Source organism: Thermobia domestica, chromosome 7 (genome assembly GCF_964235325.1).
Source record: "Thermobia domestica chromosome 7, izTheDome1.hap1.1, whole genome shotgun sequence".
Classification (NCBI taxonomy): domain Eukaryota; kingdom Metazoa; phylum Arthropoda; class Insecta; order Zygentoma; family Lepismatidae; genus Thermobia; species Thermobia domestica.
In genome coordinates, this window is record NC_137460.1 from 294,064,085 (window position 1) to 294,087,774 (window position 23,690).

The 23,690-nt window shown below is 37.8% G+C and overlaps 2 protein-coding genes across 9 annotated transcripts in view; one reads left to right on the forward strand and one right to left on the reverse strand.

Moving 5' to 3' along the window:
• Window positions 1–5,718: 5,718 nt before the first annotated feature.
• Window positions 5,719–10,815, reverse strand: LOC145689802 (uncharacterized). Its single transcript, XM_081764006.1, has one exon. It carries the CDS (start codon window positions 10,813–10,815, stop codon window positions 5,719–5,721), a length of 5,097 nt encoding a protein of 1,698 aa, XP_081620132.1.
• Window positions 10,816–22,073: 11,258 nt separating this feature from the next.
• Window positions 22,074–23,690, forward strand: part of LOC145691057 (uncharacterized) — a 235,495-nt gene continuing 233,878 nt past the window's right edge. For all 8 annotated transcript variants that reach the window (XM_081766701.1, XM_081766698.1, XM_081766694.1 and 5 more), the window contains exon 1: window positions 22,074–22,356. In XM_081766701.1, coding sequence (XP_081622827.1) covers window positions 22,186–22,356 — 171 coding nt within the window. In that variant the 5' untranslated portion in view covers window positions 22,074–22,185. The remainder of the gene's footprint in view (window positions 22,357–23,690) is intronic.

Below are 23,690 nucleotides of genomic sequence, written 5' to 3' on the forward strand. Positions count from 1 at the left end.
TCGTAAAATAGGGAAAATACATATTTAGAAATTGAACAACGTTTCGTGTTAATTTACACACAAAATGATGGAAGAGAAATTATTTTTCGTACCTAAATTTGTTTCATGGTTGGGCTTCGCTTAACGTCGAAGGACAAAGAAAGTTATAACGTCTTGGTATTCGTTCCGGTCTTGAATTTGACAAATAAGGTAGAGAATTCATCACGACTTGCACTATGGTCATAGCTGAAGCGGTTGGCTGATTTGATCTTCTTTGCCGTCTTGATGATGTTGGGAAATAAGGTATAGACAGGAGAAGGGTTTCGGAATACAAAAAAACATGGCGATTATACTTAATTTTCTGTTTTAGCTTTCTTATACACATATGGTAGTGTTTCATAGCTGTCAGGTATTATTCGGCGTTTTTTTGTAATTGAAAATATTTTCTTCCCTCAATCGTTTTTGTAAAATTATCATCTCGATTCCTGAAAATTTTAAGAGCGTATTAACGGATATTTTCTCACGGGATTGATTTAAAATAAATTGTTCCAGGCTACGAAATTTAACTTTTGGTTTGCTGTGTAACAGTGTAAATCCTCGAACTTTGTAAATATAATTTGTTGACTTCGTAGCGTTCATAGATTTTCTAGATGCGCTATCTGTCAAACAAGAATATGTTAAAGTATGGCTTTCTCCAAAATCAGCCAGTTGTTTTGAATCATTAATGATGGTGTCTGACTGAAATTGTCCCTAATGGAAAGATGCTTCGACATCGAACTTAAGCAAAGTTTCGTGAGACTGTGACGTGCTGAATTAATTACCTTGTTCGATGTACCTAGAAATTCCTTCACGTTGTTATAACCTATAAATATATTGTTGGTTTAGAATTTCGTAAGATACCCACGTACTTGTCAGGCATTGTTCGCTTTCTTAATCATTGGAAGGAGAATCTTGATTGAATTCAGTGGCACATGCAGCACAAAGTTGGAACAAGAGCTTTTTATCAGTGCGAAGTAGGAGCACAGGACGGAAGATATTTGTTGGCGACAAAATGTTAAATTTGATTAATCCATTGACATTTTTAATGGCAGGCACCTCTGGATCTCCCTGTAGATAGATTCGTGGGTTCTCTACTGGATACCATTCTCACTTATTAATGAATGGATACAAAGAAACTGTCCAAGTATCGAATTTTTTCATCTGCTACTTAATAGCGTCCAGATAAACAGTGCGGTCCAGATGAAAGTCAGGAACAGAAATTTCTTGATCTCTTGTAACGTATAATTCGATATCCTGTTTTTTTCACGTAGACAATCCATTGAAATGCAATACGGGATTATTATTTCTATGACCGTAGCCACTTGCAGGAACAATGCTAATGGTATTTGGTTTCAAATATTTAGACGAAAAACGAGATTGCAGGCACGCGCTATTGTCATACTCTCTAGAAATAGATTTGTATGTGTCTCTGCTTCGAAAGTGCTCACGAAAGATTAATAGGCAGTCAAAGTATATTGACGTCATGTACAGTTTTTTTTACCAATTCTTTGTGAAAAATAAACGTGTCGTAGAGTTCATTGTACCATTTCATAAATTTGCTTTCATCCACTTTTATTTCATTTTATGATCATGTATATTTGGTACATTTCCCATATGTATTTGACATGCAGCAATGTTAAAAAAAAGAGGAAAATATTTTTTGTTCGCCGGTAAATGAACCGCCTTGGATAATTTACTCAGTGCCATCGGCAAGAAATTTAATCTCTTCCCTGATTAACCCGAATATTTACGTTTTGGATAATATGTAAAACTGGACTAATTCGAGTTATTACGGTCATCATATTTTTTACGTTCTTGTCTGGATTAACCAGAAATATTGCGTCGTGATAAAGAAAAATTACACGGAGCAAATATTTACAAGCAATTCAACCATATTTCGTCTCGGTTTCTTGATTTAATATCAGGGGGCAGTGTATTACTCCCATAATTGTCCCATGTATTTTTCAGTATTAACGCTACGAGGAAGCTATTCGTTAGTGTCTTTTCCCTTTGAAGAAGTTTTGTGTTAACGACTGCATTGTTGAGTGCATTTTATAAACAATGAGCAGTGACGAAGATAATTTCAGTAGTAGTGTAAGATACAAGTAGTTGTAGTGACAGTGAATTCGTTAGAGACATTTTTTAACGTTTCCAATTTCTACGGGAGTAAACAAAAATGTAAACGAAATTCGTAAATTACGCTGAGGACGAAACGCAGATGAGCTGCCACAATAAAAATCAATATGAGGTAGTGTTAACAGTTCTCTGGTCTGGATACAGCGTAATCTATAAATTATTTCTATTCGTATTATTACTGACTTTTACATTGAATTTGCTTCTATTAAATGAAAATACATGTATTATGACAATATTGACATTCTATTATGACATATAGAGAAGTATATAACTCAATATAGCATATTTTCACCGTTGTATTTTATTTCATTCTTAGAGTTTTTTCTCTATTTTTCAGTGCCCGAAATAATTCGGAATAGTCCAGAAGGAATGTAGTTACTTTAAAAAAAAATAGCTCCGTACTATTATTACATGGATCTTTTGCTTTGTTTCTGTTTAGCAAAAAATAGATAAAGATGTTTCTAAACAGAGCATTTTTTTAGAGGACAAATACATTCTATTGTTACAGTTCTTGTATTTACAACTGTGCCCGTAATAACTCGGGATAATCCAGAATCAATTTTTTGAGGGGCTATAACTACCGAAATTTAGTTCTGAATGACAAACAGCATACATTGTGAGAGGTTGCATTTATGATGGATTTAAAATATGAAATAAAAAATATTAGATTTTGGGACGTTTTTGTGCAAAAATGTAGACCGCGAAGCGGTTAACGAATCAATAAACGATAATTCATTTCCATTTTTAAAGTTTTTGTCCTGTTCAAGATAATGGTCAGTTTAATGATTTTTTTCCGCCAAGGATTTTAGTATAAAATAGCTATCACAACATTTGTAATTACGTGCCAAATATGTAATCTTGATGTTGGATCATCGTTGTAGTAAATACGAAAAAAGCCTTTGAGTGTGTCTTCTAGAAAAGAATGTGTTGTAGGTGTCCACAAATTTTACAGGGATGATGTATATCGACGTCTTCGGTATAATGGTAGCACAGCTGTTGAGCCACCAGTAAATTTAGCTTATGGATGAAAGTGTCATCAACAAATGTAGTAACCTGAGTCGCACCAATATCATAGAACACAAACATGACCTTCTTGCATGTAACAGTGATGGAACTTCCAGTTTTAATAGCTGTATCAGGTATCAAGTAGAACTAGTGGGACGACGAAACATACTTATGGTACACATTACAAAAATAGTCTGCACAATTATGCTGTCTTTCACCTGTACGTACAAACAAATACATAAATGCGTAGGCATTTGGAACACCGTTTCACCATGTTGCATACTGATTGGTCCTTATGGTACTCCAAGATATTTTGTGTAGCCTATCTCACCATAAAAATCTCGATTGCATTCTTCACACCGCTTCTCAACATTGTTCTTGCTGCATTGCAGTTTTTGTAAACATTTCTCACACATGGTCGAAAGGTTTTTGACGTGTGCAGTACAGTTATTATATTTTTATGACATACTACACACTAATAAATAGAAGAGGATACTTTTACTAGTGACGTCATAATGAGAGTTGAGACATATGAAATTGACTGGAATTTTCTATTCGCTGCAAGGTCCTTCAAAGAGATTATCATTTCTGCTAAAACTGATATATAGTATAATTTTGTAATCCACCAAATAGCTTTGCAATTGTTGCAACTCTTCGACTGAAACACCCTACATTAAATTAACTGTAGATTTACACAAAAGTTCGTGTACGTTTGAATTAACGGCACACTTGCGTTGTTTCTAATATCGTCTTAAAACATTTCCTATTTGTATCCTTGTGCCTCTTTAGACCAATAGTAAAGAGTATTCCGTAAGCAAAACATTTATCTTTTTTAATTCGTAAGATGTTTTTTTTTTTTGTTTTCTAAAAGGTCATCGTTTGACAAAACATGACGCACTCGTGGTTCGTACCATAAGACACACTTACATAGAGAAAATATACGATGAATGGTTCATGAGAAAGGCGTCATTGCTGTGCAGTATGCTGTCAAACAATGCCCATAAAATCACCAATGTCAGGTTACTTGCCCGCGTAAAAGATAAGCGGAACGGCTTATAATTCTCATCATGGGATAACATCGATTATCGAACCATGGATGATTCATCGACATTTTCTAATAAATAATCCAACATATGTCAGAATGATGTTAAGCAAACTCAATAATATCTGTGTTTCTAGCAGAACTATTAATTGTATTTTCAACATTGGTGCTTCGGGATGATAGCCATGTTAAAGCAAAATATAGGATAAACAATATGAATAAAACGTAGATAAAGAAAATATCGAACACGAGAAACAAGGAAAAGCAGACACGAATTAAAATTGTGGATCCCAGATTAGAGTTCATTGCCTTCTCATGTACACTCATGTTCAAAATGATTGTCGCATATCTATAACTGTCTTCTTGTTACGAATATAATTTGATAATGATTTTGCAGAGTACTTTTAATACTGATAGTATATGTATAATCGGGAAATCTATATTTGTGGTTAATTTCATAGGAAAAGAATTATAAATACGAAATTTAGAATGAGTAAAACAAAATGTTGCTAAATGGACGAGAAATTTTTATTTATGTTGTATTGTTCTTATTTACTGCTCTTTTGACATGAAATTTACCGCATTCATGTCTTTGGCGATTATACATACTAACATTGTAAGAAATACCGGGCGAATCGTTATCAAATTATATTCCTACAACAACATATTTCTAGACGCTATTAATTTGGACATGAGTGTACATGTTCATCAGAAAGGGAAAGAGAATATTTTAACAATATCTAAAGATGGCAGATATAAATCCTCAAAGAAGAAAAACAATTTTCTTGTCCTTGAAATTTTATAAACTCAAAATTAGTGTAATACGTGAACCACATCATTGTATACGCCGACCAAACAATAATTTATTGTTTTACGCATTTAATTAAACAGATAATGGGTTACTGAAAACAACAACAATTTATTTTGCATTTGGACTTGTGGACTGTATAAATTTGTATAGTTTCTGAAATTAATAAGTATTAGAATAAGCAAATACTACACACAAACACTGAAGATCCCGCACACGAGGCTTTTGCAGGAAAGCACAACACAACACTGACAAAAAGATGCGGGAGGCGGCCTAACGGTATTTTGAAAAGAAAGACAAGAGACCGCCAGAGTAAGGTACTACAAATAGAAACCATATTGACCTGCAGAGACATCTCTACAGCAAAACTGACACTACATAAAACATATATTTTGTTCCAAGTTTTGGAAATGCTCACAATAGGCTCAAACACTGAAAAAAAACATAAGCCTTCTTTTTCTTCTTAATTTTATGAAACAAACAGAGGGCAGAATGGCCCGAACATAGCCCCCACCTTGAAACGCTCTAGTTTCAAATAACACACGCACACAACGAATGATTGAGTTTCACACCGGAAATACACTACAACATAATAATAATAATGCGTAATAATTAAAAAAAAAAAACAAACAAACACAAGACAAATATTCATATGCAATGATAAGACCTGCTTGATGAGCGAGGTTGTAGCGTTTTGCATGACTTCACCTTACTTTGAAGTATTGAAAGGCAATGGAACCAGCTTCGCAATGGGCCGCTTCAACTCCCCGAAGGCAGTCTTTACAGTAACTGCTCGCACTAAGCCATCATTTCCTGGAAATATGCACTGAACACGCCCTAATCTCCATTGCTGGGGAGGCAGATGGGATTCCTTCAAAATAACCATGTCACCAATCTTGATATTGTCTCGGTTTTTCCGCCACTTCGTTCTTGACTGGAGACTGCACAAATATTCTTGGGACCAACGGCGCCAAAAATGCTGCGACAACTGCTGCACCAATTGCCACCTTTTCAGATGAGAGAGCTGGGATGAAGTGAAATCCTTATCCGGGATAGAAAGTAATGATTCTCCCACAAGGAAATGAGCAGGTGTAAGAGCGGCCAGATCGTTGGGGTCATCCGAGAGAGGAGTGAGGGGGCGGGAGTTCAGAATTGCTTCAACTTGAACTAGCGTGGTATACATTTCCTCAAAGCTCAACGCCACCTCTCCCACGATGCGCTTGAAATGATGCTTTACTCTACGTATATTTGCTTCCCAAATCCCACCAAAATGAGGTGCGGACGGGGGGTTAAAATGCCAAGATATTCCTTGTTTGTTGAGGTAGGCAGCAGTTTCTTCATTTTTGGCCGTGTGAACACTCACTCTTAACAATTCCTTTAGCTCTTTGCTAGCTCCTACAAAGTTACGCCCACAATCGCTGTAGATGTCACTAGGTACGCCCCGACGAGCCACAAAACGCCTTAGGGCCGCGAGAAAGGTAGTAGTGCTTACATCCGCTACTAATTCTAGGTGTATAGCCTTAGTGGAAAAACACACAAAAAGACAGATGTATGCCTTAAACCTCAAACGGCTGCGCCCCCGGCTGGCTTTGAGTACCACCGGCCCTGCATAATCCACACCTGTGTGGGAAAAGCATCGGCTTGGGTTTACGCGAGAGGGGGGCAGGGAACCCATTAGTTGTGTCTCTGTTCTTCCTTCAAACCGACAACATTTTACACACTTCCGGATTATCTTCCTCACTAGATTTCTCGCACCCACAATACAGAAATGTTGCCGTAGCATAGATAACACTAATTGAGGGCCACCGTGGAAAGTGTTTAAATGCTCGTGATTGATCAGAAGTTCCGTTAATTTATGCTTATTGGGCAACAGCACGGGATGCTTTCTATCCACAGAAATGTCGGCGTTTTGTAATCTCCCCCCCACACGCAAGATGCCATTTTCGTCAATAAAGGGAGACAAGCATAAAATATTATTCTTATTGGGAATGGGCTCTTCATCCACTAAGCACTGGATTTCGGTGTGAAATTCTCTTTTCTGCACCTCCTTTACCAAACACAAAAGGCTCTCTTCCATTTCTTTCGATGTAAGTGCCCCCTGGCGTTTCTGCACCGGATTCCTGCAGTTGTAAACAAACCTGCGACACCAACCCACTACACGCTTCAATGTCACTAGGGAGGAGAAACGGTTCAGAATGTCATTTTCAAACTGCACACACATAACGGTGATACATTTTTTCTTTTCTTCCACTTCTGTAGTAAAGTCAGCGAGAGGATATGGAGGCTCTGGCAACATTGCTTCGCGCAACCACTCTGGACCGCTCCACCACAGGGGATGTTCTAAGAGCTCGCTGGGCTTTAACCCCCTTGACGCACAATCAGCTGCATTATCTTCACTCTTGGTATGTGACCATTGTGACGAAGGCAAAATTCCTTGTATTTTCGCTACCCGATTTGAAACGAAAGTTTTCCACTTATCAGGTGACTGGGCTAACCAGGCCAACACAACAGTGGAGTCAGTGAAGGCCCTTGTATCCTGGACGTTTACACTGATGGCACTTGCAACTGTTTTTAACAATTTGGCCAGCAACAATGCGGCGCATAGTTCCAATCGGGGTAGGGAAACTGTTTTGATGGGAGCAACTTTGGTTTTTGCAGCGATGAGTCTCACGTCGACATGACCGTTAAGACGTTCTGCTCGTAAATAGGCGACTGCAGAATAGGCCCGCTCACTAGCATCAGAGAAACCTATTAATTGACAACTGACGGCATCAGAGGGCACAATGCATCGTTCGACCTTCACTTCACGGAGCACAAACAACTCATCGCAGTACTCTTGCCAGGCTGCACTTGTTTCAAAGGGGAGGGGGTCGTCCCAACCGAGGCTTTCCTTCCACAATGATTGTAACATCATCTTGGCCCTGACGGTTACTGGGGAGAGAAAGCCAAGGGGATCGAAAATCTTGGCAATCTCTGACAACACTTTTCGTTTTGTCCACACTGCAGGGGGAGAGGGAGGCACTACGTTGAACCCAAACTCGTCGCTAACTGGTGACCACTGTACTCCGAGGGTCTTGATGTTGTTATCGGTGTCAAAGTTGAATTGTAGGTCAATTTCACGCATATGGGGAGGAACAGCCTGGAGCACTTCCGGTTCCCTAGATAGCCACTTTCGAAGTTCGAAGCCTCCTTCTCGTAAAAGTTGAATCAGCTGTTGTTGTAGCTCAATTGCTTCGCTCACACTAGCTGCACCTCCGAGGAAGTCATCCATGAAAAAATCTCTTCTCACCGCCTTCGCTGCTAAAGGGTACTTCTCCCCTTCTTCTTCAACTACCTGGAGCAAGCATCTGGTTGCCAAGAAGCTAGCAGACGCAGTACCGTACGTCACTGTTAACAAACGGTAGTCTTCGATTGGAGCACTTGGAGAATCTCTCCACACAATTCTTTGGAAGTCGACGTCGTCCTTGTGCACTAACACTGCCCGGTACATTTTTGCAATATCCGCACATAAGGGAACACGATGCTCACGAAAACGAACAAGAATCGGAAAAATATCGTCCTGCAATTTTGGCCCCACCATGAGCTTCTGATTCAGAGATACACCCGAAATTGTTCTTGCACTCCCATCGAAGACCACTGGCACCTTCGTAGTGGAGCTAGTGGGCTTCAAAACAGCATGATGTGGTAGGTAACAACTAGTTTCAACTGGAACGTTTCTCTCGCTTGGGGGAATGAGTTCCATATGCCCTAACTGAATATATTCCCTCATGAAGTCACGATATTGTTGCTGAAGGGAAGGTTGTTTGGCTAACTTTCGTTCGGTATTTAATAGTCTCTTCACTGCAATTTCTCGTGATCTGCCTAATGGGGCTGTGTTACCCCTGAAGGGTAGTTTCACCACATAACTTCCGTGCTCGTCACGGTGGTGTGTAGCTACGAAGTGTTCTTCACAGCTCCTTTCTTCTTTTGACATGTGTTTTGTAAGTGGGAGCTCTTCTAACTCCCAAAACTGGCGAAGAGCTTCATCGATCTCGCAGGAAACTCGATGTGACGTCACCGTTAGCTTCCCACTTGTCGGACCTATATTGCCAGATAGCACCCAGCCGAGACTAGTTTCTAATGCGACAGGCGTCCCGGGTGGCCCCATACACTTCCCGCTCAACATAAGTGATGGAAACACGTCCGCTCCCAACAGAATGTCAATGGGGCCCACTACGTTGAAAGTGGGATCTGCTAATCTTAGGCCCTCTAAATGAGACCAGTTTGTAGCACTAGGACACTTTTGTTTGGGTAGATCAGATGTAACTTTCTGAACTACCACAGCACGAGTTCCAAAAGTTTCACTTGTTCCCCCGAATGACTGAAACTCTAAGTCCACCATTGCACTTGCTGTCGCCACTCCTGCTCCTGTAATCCCGGAAATCACAATACTGGATTTCTTTTTCTTGAGACCCAGTTTTTGTACACAGTTCTCGGTGACAAAACTAGATTCACTCGCGCAATCTAGCATCGCTCTGAAGGGGTAATACACACCATTATTTCCTCTTACTTTCACGATGGCAGTACATAATAACACCTGTGGTACACTTGCGTCCGCTGCAACATGGGCCGTGATATTTGATTCACGCACTGGTGACTCAGCTCTCTCGTAGTGCAAGAGAGTATGATGTTTTTTAGCGCACTTGCGACACGTACTAGATGCGCACGTATCCTTTCTACACGATTTCCGAAGACAATTAAAACACAGTTTTTTCTCTTTCACTAGGGTGACACGATCAGACACTTTGAGTTTTGTGAACTCAGCACATTTGTAGAGGGGGTGGATTGCACTGCATACGTCACATAATGTTTGACCACGTTCACTGGTGGTAACATGGGAGGAAGTTTGTTTTTTGTCGCGATTCTTCACTTGCTCACTACTTCCGGCGACGCGTGATTTCCCGCCGGCAGACACTGCGAGCGCGCGGGCTCTGTTGTCGAGGAACTCGGCGAGCTGCTCAAATGATGGCTGTTCATTTGTTTTCAGTGAAAGTTCCCACTGTCTACGACTTTCACTGTCCAGTTTATCCGCGATATGATAAACTAAGATAACATCCCAGTGTTCGACTGGTTGCTCGAGCACCTTGAGGGACCGCGTGCACTCCATTGTGGTATCAATTAACTTACGTAGAGCGGCTGGCGATTCTTGTTGTATTACGGGTTGCGTAACTAAGCGCTTAATTGTCGCGTTCACTATTTCCCTCTTGTTGTGATACCGTGCATTTAAAATGTCCCACGCCTCTTTGTAGTTGCTGTCCGTAGTTTGCATCGCTTGAAGGAGTTGTGCTGGTTCCCCTTTCAAGGATGTTTTGAGGTACTGCAACTTTTGAGCACCTGAGAGATTTTTGTTATTGTGTACTGAAGCCACAAATAAATCGTGAAACGATAACCACTCATGGAGGTTTCCCGAAAACACTGGCAACTGTAACTGCGGTAGTCTTACGTCACTAGCAGGTTGCCTTTCAGACGAAGACGAAGGCTGAGCTCCTTTACTTCCCTCCAATTGAAAATCCATCAATTGAACACACATCTGAACTATTCTCTTGTCCATTTCCGCTAACTCTTCCTCTTCTTTTTCGAACTCCTCGTCTTCTGCCACCGCCGAAATATCATCCAGCAGCTTTGAACACTCTTGCTGGAGTTCACTGACCTTCGCCTGATGCACCAAGATGGCTGCCGCTGCGGTAGCGTCCAACTCTGTGATGGCTTTTTCTTCGCGCGTAATTTTTGACTTTAATGTTCTTTTCTTAATTTTTAGCGGCTCCATCTCTAAAACACTGCACTATGTTCGTGAGGAGAAAAAAAAACACTCAATCACTAGTCTATTATTATTCACAGCAACAGTTCACATAGGCTCTAGTAATCCGGTTCGGATGGACCATGTATACGCCGACCAAACAATAATTTATTGTTTTACGCATTTAATTAAACAGATAATGGGTTACTGAAAACAACAACAATTTATTTTGCATTTGGACTTGTGGACTGTATAAATTTGTATAGTTTCTGAAATTAATAAGTATTAGAATAAGCAAATACTACACACAAACACTGAAGATCCCGCACACGAGGCTTTTGCAGGAAAGCACAACACAACACTGACAAAAAGATGCGGGAGGCGGCCTAACGGTATTTTGAAAAGAAAGACAAGAGACCGCCAGAGTAAGGTACTACAAATAGAAACCATATTGACCTGCAGAGACATCTCTACAGCAAAACTGACACTACATAAAACATATATTTTGTTCCAAGTTTTGGAAATGCTCACAATAGGCTCAAACACTGAAAAAAAACATAAGCCTTCTTTTTCTTCTTAATTTTATGAAACAAACAGAGGGCAGAATGGCCCGAACATCATTAATGAATATGAAACTAATAATAACAAACAAAATTATCATGCGTAGTTTCCGAGAAGACAAACTTTTTAAATCAGTGGTTAATTGTATATAAGAATCACAGTATTTGTGAAAATGAAAGAGACTCTGAATGAAATTTAACGAATAATAAGCGAAATCCTCCCGGGTACTTTTCAAGAAAAAAGAATAACCATTTTGTCAACGTGTCTAAAAATCTCAAAATTCAACATTCCGACACAATGACTATGTTTCAGTAAAAGTATCTTGAAAATAAAATTGGAGTTACTCCAAATTCGTACTGTTTAACTCTAAAAAATAACTCGTTAATTCAATTTTAAAATTCACACTTAAAGCAAGGAACGTTCACACAGTAAGATTAGCAGTCTTTACTAGTGTAGGGCTTGAAAAATGGAAATTCGAATTTTATATTGGTCATCAACGAATTTAGAAAAGAGATAATGTCATTGAGCACTAATCAGAATAAATTTCATAAGTACCTATGAAAGGGAACAAGATGAATCACGAGGTACGTACTGTAGTCCCACAACTTCCATACCAAAATTTAAAATTTTACAATTTCCAAAATCTAAGGTGGACGTACCATTACAGGAGGGACTATATACAAGTTTACTTATCCATAACGTAATAGAACAACATAGAAAGTAAAATCTGTCAGGTAAAACTTCGATTTTGGTTATTTCATATCCATGAACGAGAACGAGATGTATCACGAGGTACATACCTTAGTTCTATATTACCATAACATGGGAATTTACAAGATTTTAGGATGGCCTTATACATGCTCCTCCAGGAGAAACGTTATTGTACTCTTGTCCTCAACTTCTGTAGTTAATCACAATTATATAAGGTTATAAAACCTCATTAAAGTGCATAAAATAGGTCAAAGGTTTTCAAAATTTATATTTTTGATAATTTTATACTCATAGAAGGGAACAAAATAGACCTTAGCAGGTCCTGTACACACTTCCTGAGGTGACTCAAGATACCCATCGACTTGGAATTTTGTACTGTATACACCCTTAGGCCAGGAAGCCATGGGTAAAAAAGTTTCGTTAACCTATCCACATAATAATCCAGCTTTATAAATGTCTTGGCTCTTCGTACATTGATTGTTACCAACATTGCTGAAAACAAATACTAAATGGTACTGTGATGTTTTCGACACCTGTTTGTTAATAATTATTTTTTTAAATTATCGAAAGGATTGTCCATATGTTTGAGAGTACTATAAAAAATTAGAAGCGACATTTAAATGATTTATAACTGATATAGAAGGAGCCAATACTATGCACTAAATTACGATTTCTTTTATACAATTTAACTTACAAATGTTGCAAACGCAAAATAACTAGAATAAGAACTGTGGTTTCATAGAGACAAACTTGGTAATAATAACACTTCACTACGGTGGTATTCAGATATCTTGCTGGAAATAAAACTCGTGAGAGTAGGATATTATTATTATTGTTATTGAAAATTTCAAATTCCAAAGGTGTATCTGAGTTCAGCCAAACGGCGGAGTGAGACGTGAAGTATTTATGGAAGGTTTATGAGGGGGACGACAGGTAAACAGTGTTGACAACAAATTCTCTAAACTCATCACTGTTTAGAACTATTCCTTTATACGATATCGTATCACTTTAACGGTAGAACGTAGAAGAGGGGAAGGGGGAGGGGAGAAATCTATAAAATAAATGAAACAATAATTCATGAGCCGCCAGACCTATCTTGATCAAACTTTCAACATAGATAAGATTCGAGCCTGGGGTGTTTTCGTTATTTCACTTTCATTGTTGGACCTAGGTTAGGGGAAAGGGAAAGATATATATGTAAAAAGAATAAAAATATAAGTGACTGTCTTTGTGACTTCACCACGCTTTAACCACGATCTTAATCATATTTTCAATATGGACTAAGTAATGACCTGTGATGTTTTTTATCATATCACCTTGACGGCAGACCTTAGGGGAGGGCACAAATTTATAAAAGTAGATAAAACTTAATAACTCTTGGACTACCCAACCGATCTCGATCAAATTTTCAACATAGATGAGGTTCGGGCCTGGGATGGTATTTATCTGTTCAGTGTGACGATAGAACTTAGGGATGGAGGTAGGACGGGGATGTAAATAAATAAAACTTAATAACTTGAACCACCGGACCGATCTCGATCAAATTTTCAACCTAGATTAATTTCGAAGAGAGATGATTGATTAGTTTTTCGTTTTATATACTTTTCATATATGGCCATAATACCGTTTTGGTTTATTGTCACTTTGAAATAGAGGTTCGTTTAGTTTCCTTACAATATATACCAAAGATTATAATTGTCTTCCTTTTTAATTTGCGACAGGAAAACACATAATCAAATTGATCACGTTTTAGTAGATAGAAGAAGCCAATCTAGCATAATTGATGTCCGGTCGTTTAGAGAGGCTGATTGTGACACTGACCACTACCTGGTAGCAGCGATAATACGAGAGAGGTTATCGTTGAATAAAGGTAATATTCATTGTCCAAAAAGGGAGAGATTCAATTTAATGAAATTATAAGAGAACCAGGTAAGAGAAAAATACCAGATTGAAGTTTCGAATAAATTCTTGGCTTTAAAAGATTCAGAGTGTACTATTGTTGAGGATACCTTAGTTGAAATTAGAGATAGCATTAACATTTCAGCAAAAGAAAAATTGGGACACGCGGAAATACGTAGGATCAAACCATGGGTCGGCAAGGAACTCAAACTAGCAGTGGAGAAAAAACAGGCAAAATTACGCTGGCTACAAAATCCGAAGGAAATAACTACACAAAATTTCGCAGATATCAGGCGGGAAACTTCCAAAACTTTTAGAATAAAGAATCGCAATTTTTTGAAAGCTAAAATTAAGGAACTTGAAGATGATAGTAAAGATAAAAATATTCGAGGCATGTATAAAGGGATCAGCGAATTTAAGAAAGGCTATCAACCTCGTGCTTATATATCAATGCTGACTAAACGGTTCCCATGGATACGGATAGCATCTTAAATAGATGGAAAAATTTCTTTAATGATTTGCTAAACACGCAGCCAAAAACTAATGTGCGTGGAAAAATGAGATACACACCGCAGAACCGTATATTCCAGAACCCAACCCAATAGAAATAGAAACCGCTATAAACAAATTAAAGAAACACAAATCTCCGGGTGTAGACGAAATTCCGACTGAGTTAATATTAGCTGAAAGCGAAATATTGTGGAACAAGATACACAAACTCATTCTCCTTATCTGGAATAAGGAAGAATTGCCACAAGAGTGGAAAGAATCAATCATTGTTCCAATTCACAAGAAAGGCGACAAAACTGGCTGTAATAATTATCGAGGCATTTCTCTTCTGTCAACAATTTGTGCCTTTGTAGAGTGAAGACGTGTCTGCAGCGAGCTCCGGAGTGCGACCAAACGTAACATGGGAGATACAATAAGTGCGTGGAGGGCCAGAATAGGCCTTTTTATTGCGTTAGTGAAAAACAGTTCTGATGTACAGTGTGAAAGGGGTACCAAACGCCAAAATGCATATTTTGTATATGGTTTGGTTCTAGTTACGATGCTCATAATTGGTTGTGTGGAAAGCAATCCAGGGCCCCCTCACAAATCTGAATTGGCAGATATCAAGGAAATCCTTAACAATGTTCGCAGTTCCAACGAGCAAATTGTCGTAGAAATAAAACAATTAAAAACGAGTGTATGTGAACTAACAAGTAGGTTCAACAACGTTGAATTACAGTTAAAAAACATGTCGAGTGAAGTGAGTGATTTACGAGAATATGCGAAATATTTAGAAGACAAAATCGACTATCTTGAAAACCATTCAAGAAGACAAAATTTAGTGATATATGGCATAGAAGAAAGTGCAAAAGAAACTTGGGAAGAAACCGAAACCAAAGTGAGAACAGTGATTCAGGATAGACTCCATATTGAACTACAAGACGAAGACCTTCAGCGAACGCACAGAGTGGGAAGGAAAGCGCCAGGAAGAAACCGACCTATTGTGTGCAAGTTTATTAGTGATAAAAAGAAGGAACTTGTGTTAAAAAATAGGAGCAAACTTCGAGGCACTAAAATATACGTCGACCAAGATTATTCAAATAAGGTGCGTGACGAACGGAAGCAACTTCAATTTTACCTAGATGAGGCTAGAAGGAAAGGAAGCTACGCGTATATGCAATTTCGGTTTTTATTCATAGATGGGAAGAGATTCACCCTTTGGGACTTGAAAGAAAGAGACCAGCAGCAAACAACAATGACTGCATTCCAAAGTGATAGTGTGCCACCTGAACAGCCCGGGGCTAAAGAAATCCAACAGCTGAGTTCTGAAGGCGCCACAGGGAGCAGGAAGAAGAGTTTATCTTCCCCCTCTTCGTCCAAGAACCAACTTATTGTGACAAACCCAGTCAAATGAAAAATGTGTATCAAGGACTCTCCATCTGTAAGTAAGATAATAGATAAAAATATGCATGCACCAGAATGTTTAAAAAAGAAGGTCAGTGACACGTTAACACAAATAGGTAGAACTAACTTGCAAATATATTTCCAGAATTGTCGTAGCTTACGATGTAAAAGTGAAATATTTTACACTAATGTTTTATCTTCTAACTATGATATTATTATAGCTGTTGAAAGTTGGTTGTGTGAGGGTTACTATAATTCTGAATATTTTGATGACAGATACACGGTATTTCGTCAAGACAGGAACTTGAAACTATTTGGGACATCAAAGGGAGGGGGTGTAATAATAGCAATACATTCAGATTTCAATGTTCAGTTTGTTAATTCATATGATGCAGGACTTGAATGTATTCTAATCAAACTTATAAATAAATCATTAGTTGTGTATATTTGTGCTTTGTATATAGGGCCAGAATCGAAAATAAGCACTTACGAAAACTTCTATCAATTCATTGAAAGTAATTGCCCAGTGGGTAGCTCTATTCTCTGTATTGGGGACTTCAACCTCCCGGAAATTAGCAATTCTATGTTTGACTTCACTCATTCCTCAACTAAATGTAAAAGCCTCCTCAATTTCCTGTCACTCTATAATTTAACTATGTATAATAATATACAAAATAGCAATAACCGTACATTGGACCTAGTACTCTCGAATGCATGCGAAATTGAAGTAAACCGTGAAAATTCACCATTGGTACCTATAGACAATCACCATCCCCCCTTAATTATAGCGCTTTCAGTTAAACGTTTTCCGAAACAAAAAGTAAACAATAGATCATCTGGTTTTAATTTCAGAAAAGCCGATTATCATAAATTGTATTTAGAACTTTCAAAAGTTAATTGGAATTGCCTTTCATATTCAAATGACGTAAATAAAGCTGTAGAAACTTTTTATCAATTAATTGATGACGTATTTAAACAATGCATTCCAACTAAAAAGAATCCCAGTAATAAAATCTTTCCTGTCTGGTTTGACTCAGAAATAATTCGAAAAATCAAACAAAAATCGTACTATCACAAAAAGTGGAAGAACACAATAGACAATAATACATATTACCGTGATAAATTCTGTAGTTTAAGGACGGAGGTAAAGACAAAAATTGCGAAAGCATACAAAGAATTCGTAGCTAACTCCGAGAATTGCATAGCAGATGATCCAACAAACTTTTGGAATTTTATCAAAAATAAAACAAGGCATTTGACTAATGACCCCCTTATGTATAATGGTGAAAGTCTACAGTGTAACAGGGATATTGCGGAGGCTTTTGCACATTATTTTAAGTCTGTTTACAATCATGAACCTGTGAGTTATAACACTGATGCTCTAATGTCACACGAATCTAGAAGTATATTACTCGATATTTTCCAAATCACTGAAATAACAATATCAGAAATAGAACATGCCATTAAAAGGTTGAAATCTAGAACAGCGTGTGGCCCTGATGGTATCCCACCTTACATAATAAAGGGAACTATTGATATCATAAAACATCCTATACATATACTATTAAACATGTCCGTAAAATATAATGTTTTTCCAGACCGATGGAAAGAAAGCTTGATATGTCCTATTCCAAAAAATAGCAATGCTAAAAATATAGAAAGCTTTAGACCAATTGCAATTCTTTCCCCATTTGCAAAAATTTATGAATATATAATACACAATCGTTTACTTAATCATGTTAGATCCAGTATCTCTGTATACCAACACGGATTTCTCAAGAATAGATCCACTTCAACTAACTTGACAATTATAACAAACTTTATAGCTTCAGAACTAGACAAAGGTGGGCAGGTGGATGTAATCTATACAGACTTTCAGAAAGCGTTCGATTTAGTTAACCACGACATTTTGCTTGAAAAACTAGCTCTTATGAATCTTTCTAAGCAAGCATTAGTACTGTTCACATCATACTTACGTGATCGCAAACAATCTGTAGCTTACAAAGGTCATATCTCCAACAATTTTAATGCTACATCGGGAGTACCGCAAGGATCAAACCTTGGACCTTTATTATTCCTCATCACTATCAATGACATAACTAAGCACATCAAGAAATCGCATACTTTACTCTTTGCAGATGACTTAAAATTATATGCTCAAATTAAATCACTTGAAGACTGTAAAAACCTCCAGGAAGACTTGGAAAATGTAAAACACTGGTGCCACGTGAATAAATTTAGCCTAAACATAACTAAATGTAAAGCTATTACATTTACTAGAAAAGGAAAATACATAAATTATGATTATACTATTGACGGTATAAATCTTTGTAGGCCGGAAACTGTTAAAGACCTTGGTGTTACCTTCGACCCAAAACTGACTTTCGCAAATCACATTGAAACTATTGCAAACAATGCTTATAAGAGTCTTGGATTTGTTTGTCGTGTAAGTAGAGACTTCCGTAGCCACATGACAATTTTAAAACTATATTATTCGTATATAAAATCCCAACTGGAATACGCTTCTGTTATTTGGACTCCTCATAATGGAAAATATATCCAGATGATTGAAAGAGTGCAGTGTAAGTTTTTGAGATTACTAATGTATAAAAAAACTGGAATGTACCCAGCATACATATCATACCCAGAACTAACAAACAATTTCAATATACCGACATTAGAGCAACGTAGGTATGTTAATGATTTAGTTTTTCTACATAAAATAATAAATAATAAAATTGATTGCATAGAACTAAGTTCTAATATATTTCTGCATGTTCCGACGTCTAGAACGAGGTTAAGCAATAGTAGTACCATGTACTGTAAGAAAGCACGCACTGACATCATGCATAAATCCCCTTTATGGAGAATGAGCTCTCACTACAATAATATTGAAGAAAAGTGTGAAATGATAGACATATTCAATATGTCTGAAAAAATGTTTAGGAACACAATTTGTAGTATGATGAGCTGAGTTAATTAATGAAACAATAAAAATTTCTGTATGTTTTTCTTCTGTAAAAATAATGATATTTTACCGTATATGTAAACAAACACTGTAAATGGGCAGGACGCCTGTTGTGTTGTTGTTACAATAAATAAATAAATAAATAAATAAATAAATAAATAAAATCCTTTCGAATATTCTATTAGCAAAACTGACCTCATAGGCAGATGAAATTATTAGAGATTATCAGTGCGGATTTAGACGAAATCGATCAACTATCGACCAAATATTTACCATTCGCCAAATACTCGAAGAAAGTGGAAATACAATACCCAGGTACATCGACTATTTACTGATTTTAGAAAGACGTACGACTCGCGTATGAGAGAAACGTTATACAACGTTCTTACAGAACTTGGAATACGGAGAAAGTAAATTTGATTAATTAAAATATGTTCAAGTGAATTCCAAAGTAAAATCTAGGTAAGAAAATTTTTATCCACGAGATTTCACGTCGAAAATGGCCTGAAACAAGGAGATGCGTTGTCGCCATTATTATTTAACTTCGTTCTGGAATACGCTATAAGGAAAATCAAATATAGCAACCAGGGCCTAGAGTTGAACGGTATTCACCAGGTTATGGCGTATGCTGATGATGTAAATTTAAAAGGGGACGATAGGGGAACAATAGAAAGAAATGCAGGGATTTTATTAAACGCTGCAGGGACATGGGTTCAGAAGTAAATGCAGAAAATACTAAATACATGGAAGTGCGTCGGGACCGAAATACAGCAAATTATGGATGCGTTAAAATATTAAATAATACTTTTGATAAAGTGAATTGTATCAAAAATCTAGGATCAATATTAACCCCTAAAGGATCCTGGCTTTTTGGGCTATTTTTTAGACTTTCAGTCAAGCAGCTACTGTATCGTCACTATTTATCCTAGGATCATGGTTCCTACCTCATTCTCTTCAGAATAGAGCTGGCTTTCAAATGGTACCACTTGCATGCTCATACCATATACCAGAAGCGGGAAAAAATGTCAAAGTGAAAATTTCGGAGGGAAAATTTTTTTCTCGAACTTTGCCCCCCCCCTGGACCCCCCCGTGTGATCGTAGTCATCTAAAAAAATCTGATAAATAGTACTTGGTATACTGAATGTGTGTGCCAAATTTCAAGTTTCTATCTTGAATAGTAAGGGTGGGAAAATTTTTATCAAAAATTCCCACAATGCCCCAAATTACCATAAAACACTATGATCTCAGGGAAAAAAATTCCTGAGACATCCGTAATTACCCTACGACTATAATCCGCCAATCATTCTCTTCAGAATAGAACTGTCTTTCAGGTGGTACCATTCAGATGTCTCCATCATGTATCTAAGGCGGAAAATTCCTGAAAAAGGGATTTTTTGGGGCAAAATTTCCCTTTTTTCAACTTTTGCCCCTCTGGACTCACCCTATTTTTACGCAGAAATCGAAAAAAAACTTCTGGTAAATACTACTCGGTGGACTGAATGTTTGTGCAAAATTTCAATCTTCTACGTGAAACAATAGGCCCGCCAGAAAAAATTTCCCTACCATGCCCCACTTTTACCCTATACAAAAGTATATTTGGATAAAAATTCACTGAGACGGTCCTAATTACCCTAGAATAATAATTCGACCGTCGTTCTCTTCAGAATGGAACTGCCTTTGAGACGGTATGACTCACGTGGTCCTATCGTGTATGTGAGGCGGGAAAATGACGAAAAACAGGATTTTTAGGGTAAAAATACCTTTTTTAACCCTTTGCCCCTCTGTTCCCCCCCCCCCCGCCCCGCTGTTTTAACACTGACATCGGAACAAAAAATCTGGTAAATACTCCTCGGTGGACTGAATGTTTGTGCAAAATTTCAATCTTCTACGTGAAAAAATAGGCCCGCCAGAAAAAAATTCCCTACCACGCCCCACTTTTACCCTATACAGAAGTATATTTGGATAAAAATTCACTGAGACAGCCCTAATTACCCTAGAATAATAATTCTACCGTCGTTCTCTTCAGAATGGAACTGCCTTTAGACGGTATGACTCACGTGGTCCTATCATGTATGTAAGGCGGGAAAATGACGAAAAACGGGATTTTGGGGGTTAAAAAATCCCTTTTTTTACCCATTTGCCCCTCTGGTTCCCCCCTGTTTTAGCACTGACATCGGAACAAGAAATCTGGTAAATACTACTCGGTGGCCTGAATGTTTGTGCAAAATTTCAATCTTCTACGTGGAAAAATAAGCCCACCAAAAATATTGAACATAGGCTTAGAAAATGAGAAGAGAAAGTTTTGACTTATGACGTCATCACCTTCTATGTCTGGACGCAGGACGGTCTGAAACCATACGTAATGTCTTCTACAAGGCCTCTGGACGTGGAAAAAAAAAAACCGGACGAAAAAGCTCAAATAGAAGAGAAATAACGCAATGTACCATGAAAAACGCGTATGGTACAAATTGTACCATAGGATCCCCAAGGGTTAACAGACGAAAATCATATTCACGGAGAAATTAAATGTCCACTAAAAGCAGGGAATTTGTGTCACTATTCGGTTCGAAATCTCTTGTCGTCGCGAATTCTGTCGAGGAATTTGAAGTTTAAAATATACAAAACGATAATCATGCCTGTTGTTTTGTATGTCTGCGAAACATGGTCACTTACTCTGAGGGAAGAACATAGACTGAAAGTATTTGTGAACAAGATCCTGAGACGAATATTCGTACCCAAGAGGAACGGGAATGTGGAATGTCGGAAACGTCATAACGAGGAACTACATAATTTATATGGTTTACCCAATATTGTTAGGGTCGTCAAGTCTAGGAGGCTTAGGTGGGCAGGTCATAGCTAGAATGGAAGCAATTAGAAACGCTTTCAAAGTCTTGACTGGAAGACCAATCGTAAAACGACTATTAGGAAGACCTAAGCGCAGATGGGAGGGCAATATTAAGAGGATCTTCCAGAGATAGGATTACAAAGTAGAAACTGGGTGCAGTTAGCTAAGAATAGAAATAAGTGGAGAGCTCTTGTGAACGCGGCATTAAAACCCTCCGGGTTCCATAGGCCATAAAGTTAGTTAGTTAGTTTAGATCTCTGTTATACATCTTACGTGCGACGAAAGTTTCCTATTTGGATATATTTAAAAAGAGCACTTTGGTGATTTGAACTTTTAAAAGGGGAAGGGGTGTTCTAACACATTACCTGTTTTATTTTCGTGTGGCAACACTGCTTTACATAGATTTGTTTTGTTTTTGTTTATTTTCAAGTATTTACGAAAGTGAAGTACGAAGATGTAATGTATAGTAAATGATCAGTAGAAACTACGTAAAATTTATGAAATTGAATATAATAACTCGTATATGATTATGGATTATTCAAGCAAGATGCGAAAAATTCGAAAAGATAATATGCAAAAAGTTTGCCGATTTTGTTTAGAAGATTTGCAACACAAACCGAAAATAAGTATATTTAATGACCAACGGAGTAGCTGGAGTGTTTTTCAGAAAATTTTCCTTTGCTTCTCATATTATGTAAGTATATTATATTTGTAGAAAACGCTATTAAATACAGCGTTAGTCCTTAGTACCACAGAGTAGTTTCAGAACAATAAGGCTTAGGGCAGGGTATATTTCGTTGTTTCATATTTCTGGACATCCTTTACTCTCCTGCCTTTAATCCGGGTTAAAGGCTTTTTACTCTGTTAACCCCCCGCCAGTTTTTCAAAATGGCAATTATGATAGCCTGTATGAATGGATTGGTTTAGGTCGTGTAGGTTACTTTTAGGTGTACCGAAAGCTCGAACGCTATGTAACCGAATCAGATTAGGAGCATAGCATGTGGGCGCGATCAGCAGCGAGGAGATGCGTTGCAGGGTGGAGGCGATTTTGTATATGCATATATCCAACGGTGAATATGTGCATATACGAAGTATTATTTCCAAACTTAGTTTCTGCATGTATAGATATTCCATAACCTTGTATTATGTTTACACTTGACATTTGTGCTGTATTGCCAGACCACACGGAAAGCGAAAAGAGTACCAAAATGTACTTCATTGTGTAAGATTAAATTATGTTGATTTAGAAGTCAGTTCTTTCAAAAGAGAGGCGTGTAAACTTTTGCAATGCGGAATAGAAAATTTATATTTTCTTATAAATAAGTCATCCGGATGTATGTCGTTAAAATCAGAATGAAATGCACGAACAAGCGTATGCTAGGTGCTCACAGAGAAGCACGAATTCTACCTAACCCAGTCATAGTAGGACGAAGCTGCTGAGCTCGCGCGATAGCATGGGATGCGTCCGAAGGGTGCAGGCTCGTCAGCGAGAATAGTGAAAACAGGTGGGTTTTCACAATAATATGAGTTTCAATAGCAGTTGTAATGTTTCATGTTAGTAACGCTGCACTTGTAAACATAAAATCGAGCTTCTGTACACTGTGGAGAAATAGGCCGCCGCAGTGGCCACCTAGCAGGTGAGATTGGTTAAATTTCACGCTTGATACTTTTATATACTTAGTTAAAATTCAATCACAGTATGTCAAAATTTTGGCATGAACCCCCCCCCCTTCCTTCCATTTTCACACTGCCGTTTCGCCCACTAAATCATCAGAAGTGAACCTCTTCGCGAAATAGTCTACTTCCTTCATATACAGTACCGCTTACAACATTAAAAACATTCTATAACAACAACCATCTTCTTAAATTCAACTATTGCCCTCCTTGACTTTCACTTACTCTACCTTACAAACCGAAAGAAATTTTCCAATTCATCTAGTAAATTTCCTAAAATTTGTGCGGCATTACAGCCCTTAACCCGTATTCTTGGTTCCTTTTTTTGTGGGAGGGTGTAACTTGTACATTGTT

What these genes read in the sequence shown, in the direction of transcription:
- LOC145689802 (XM_081764006.1), bottom strand. Translation starts at nt 10,815, where the DNA reads ATGGAGCCGCTAAAAATTAAGAAAAGAACATTAAAGTCAAAAATTACG.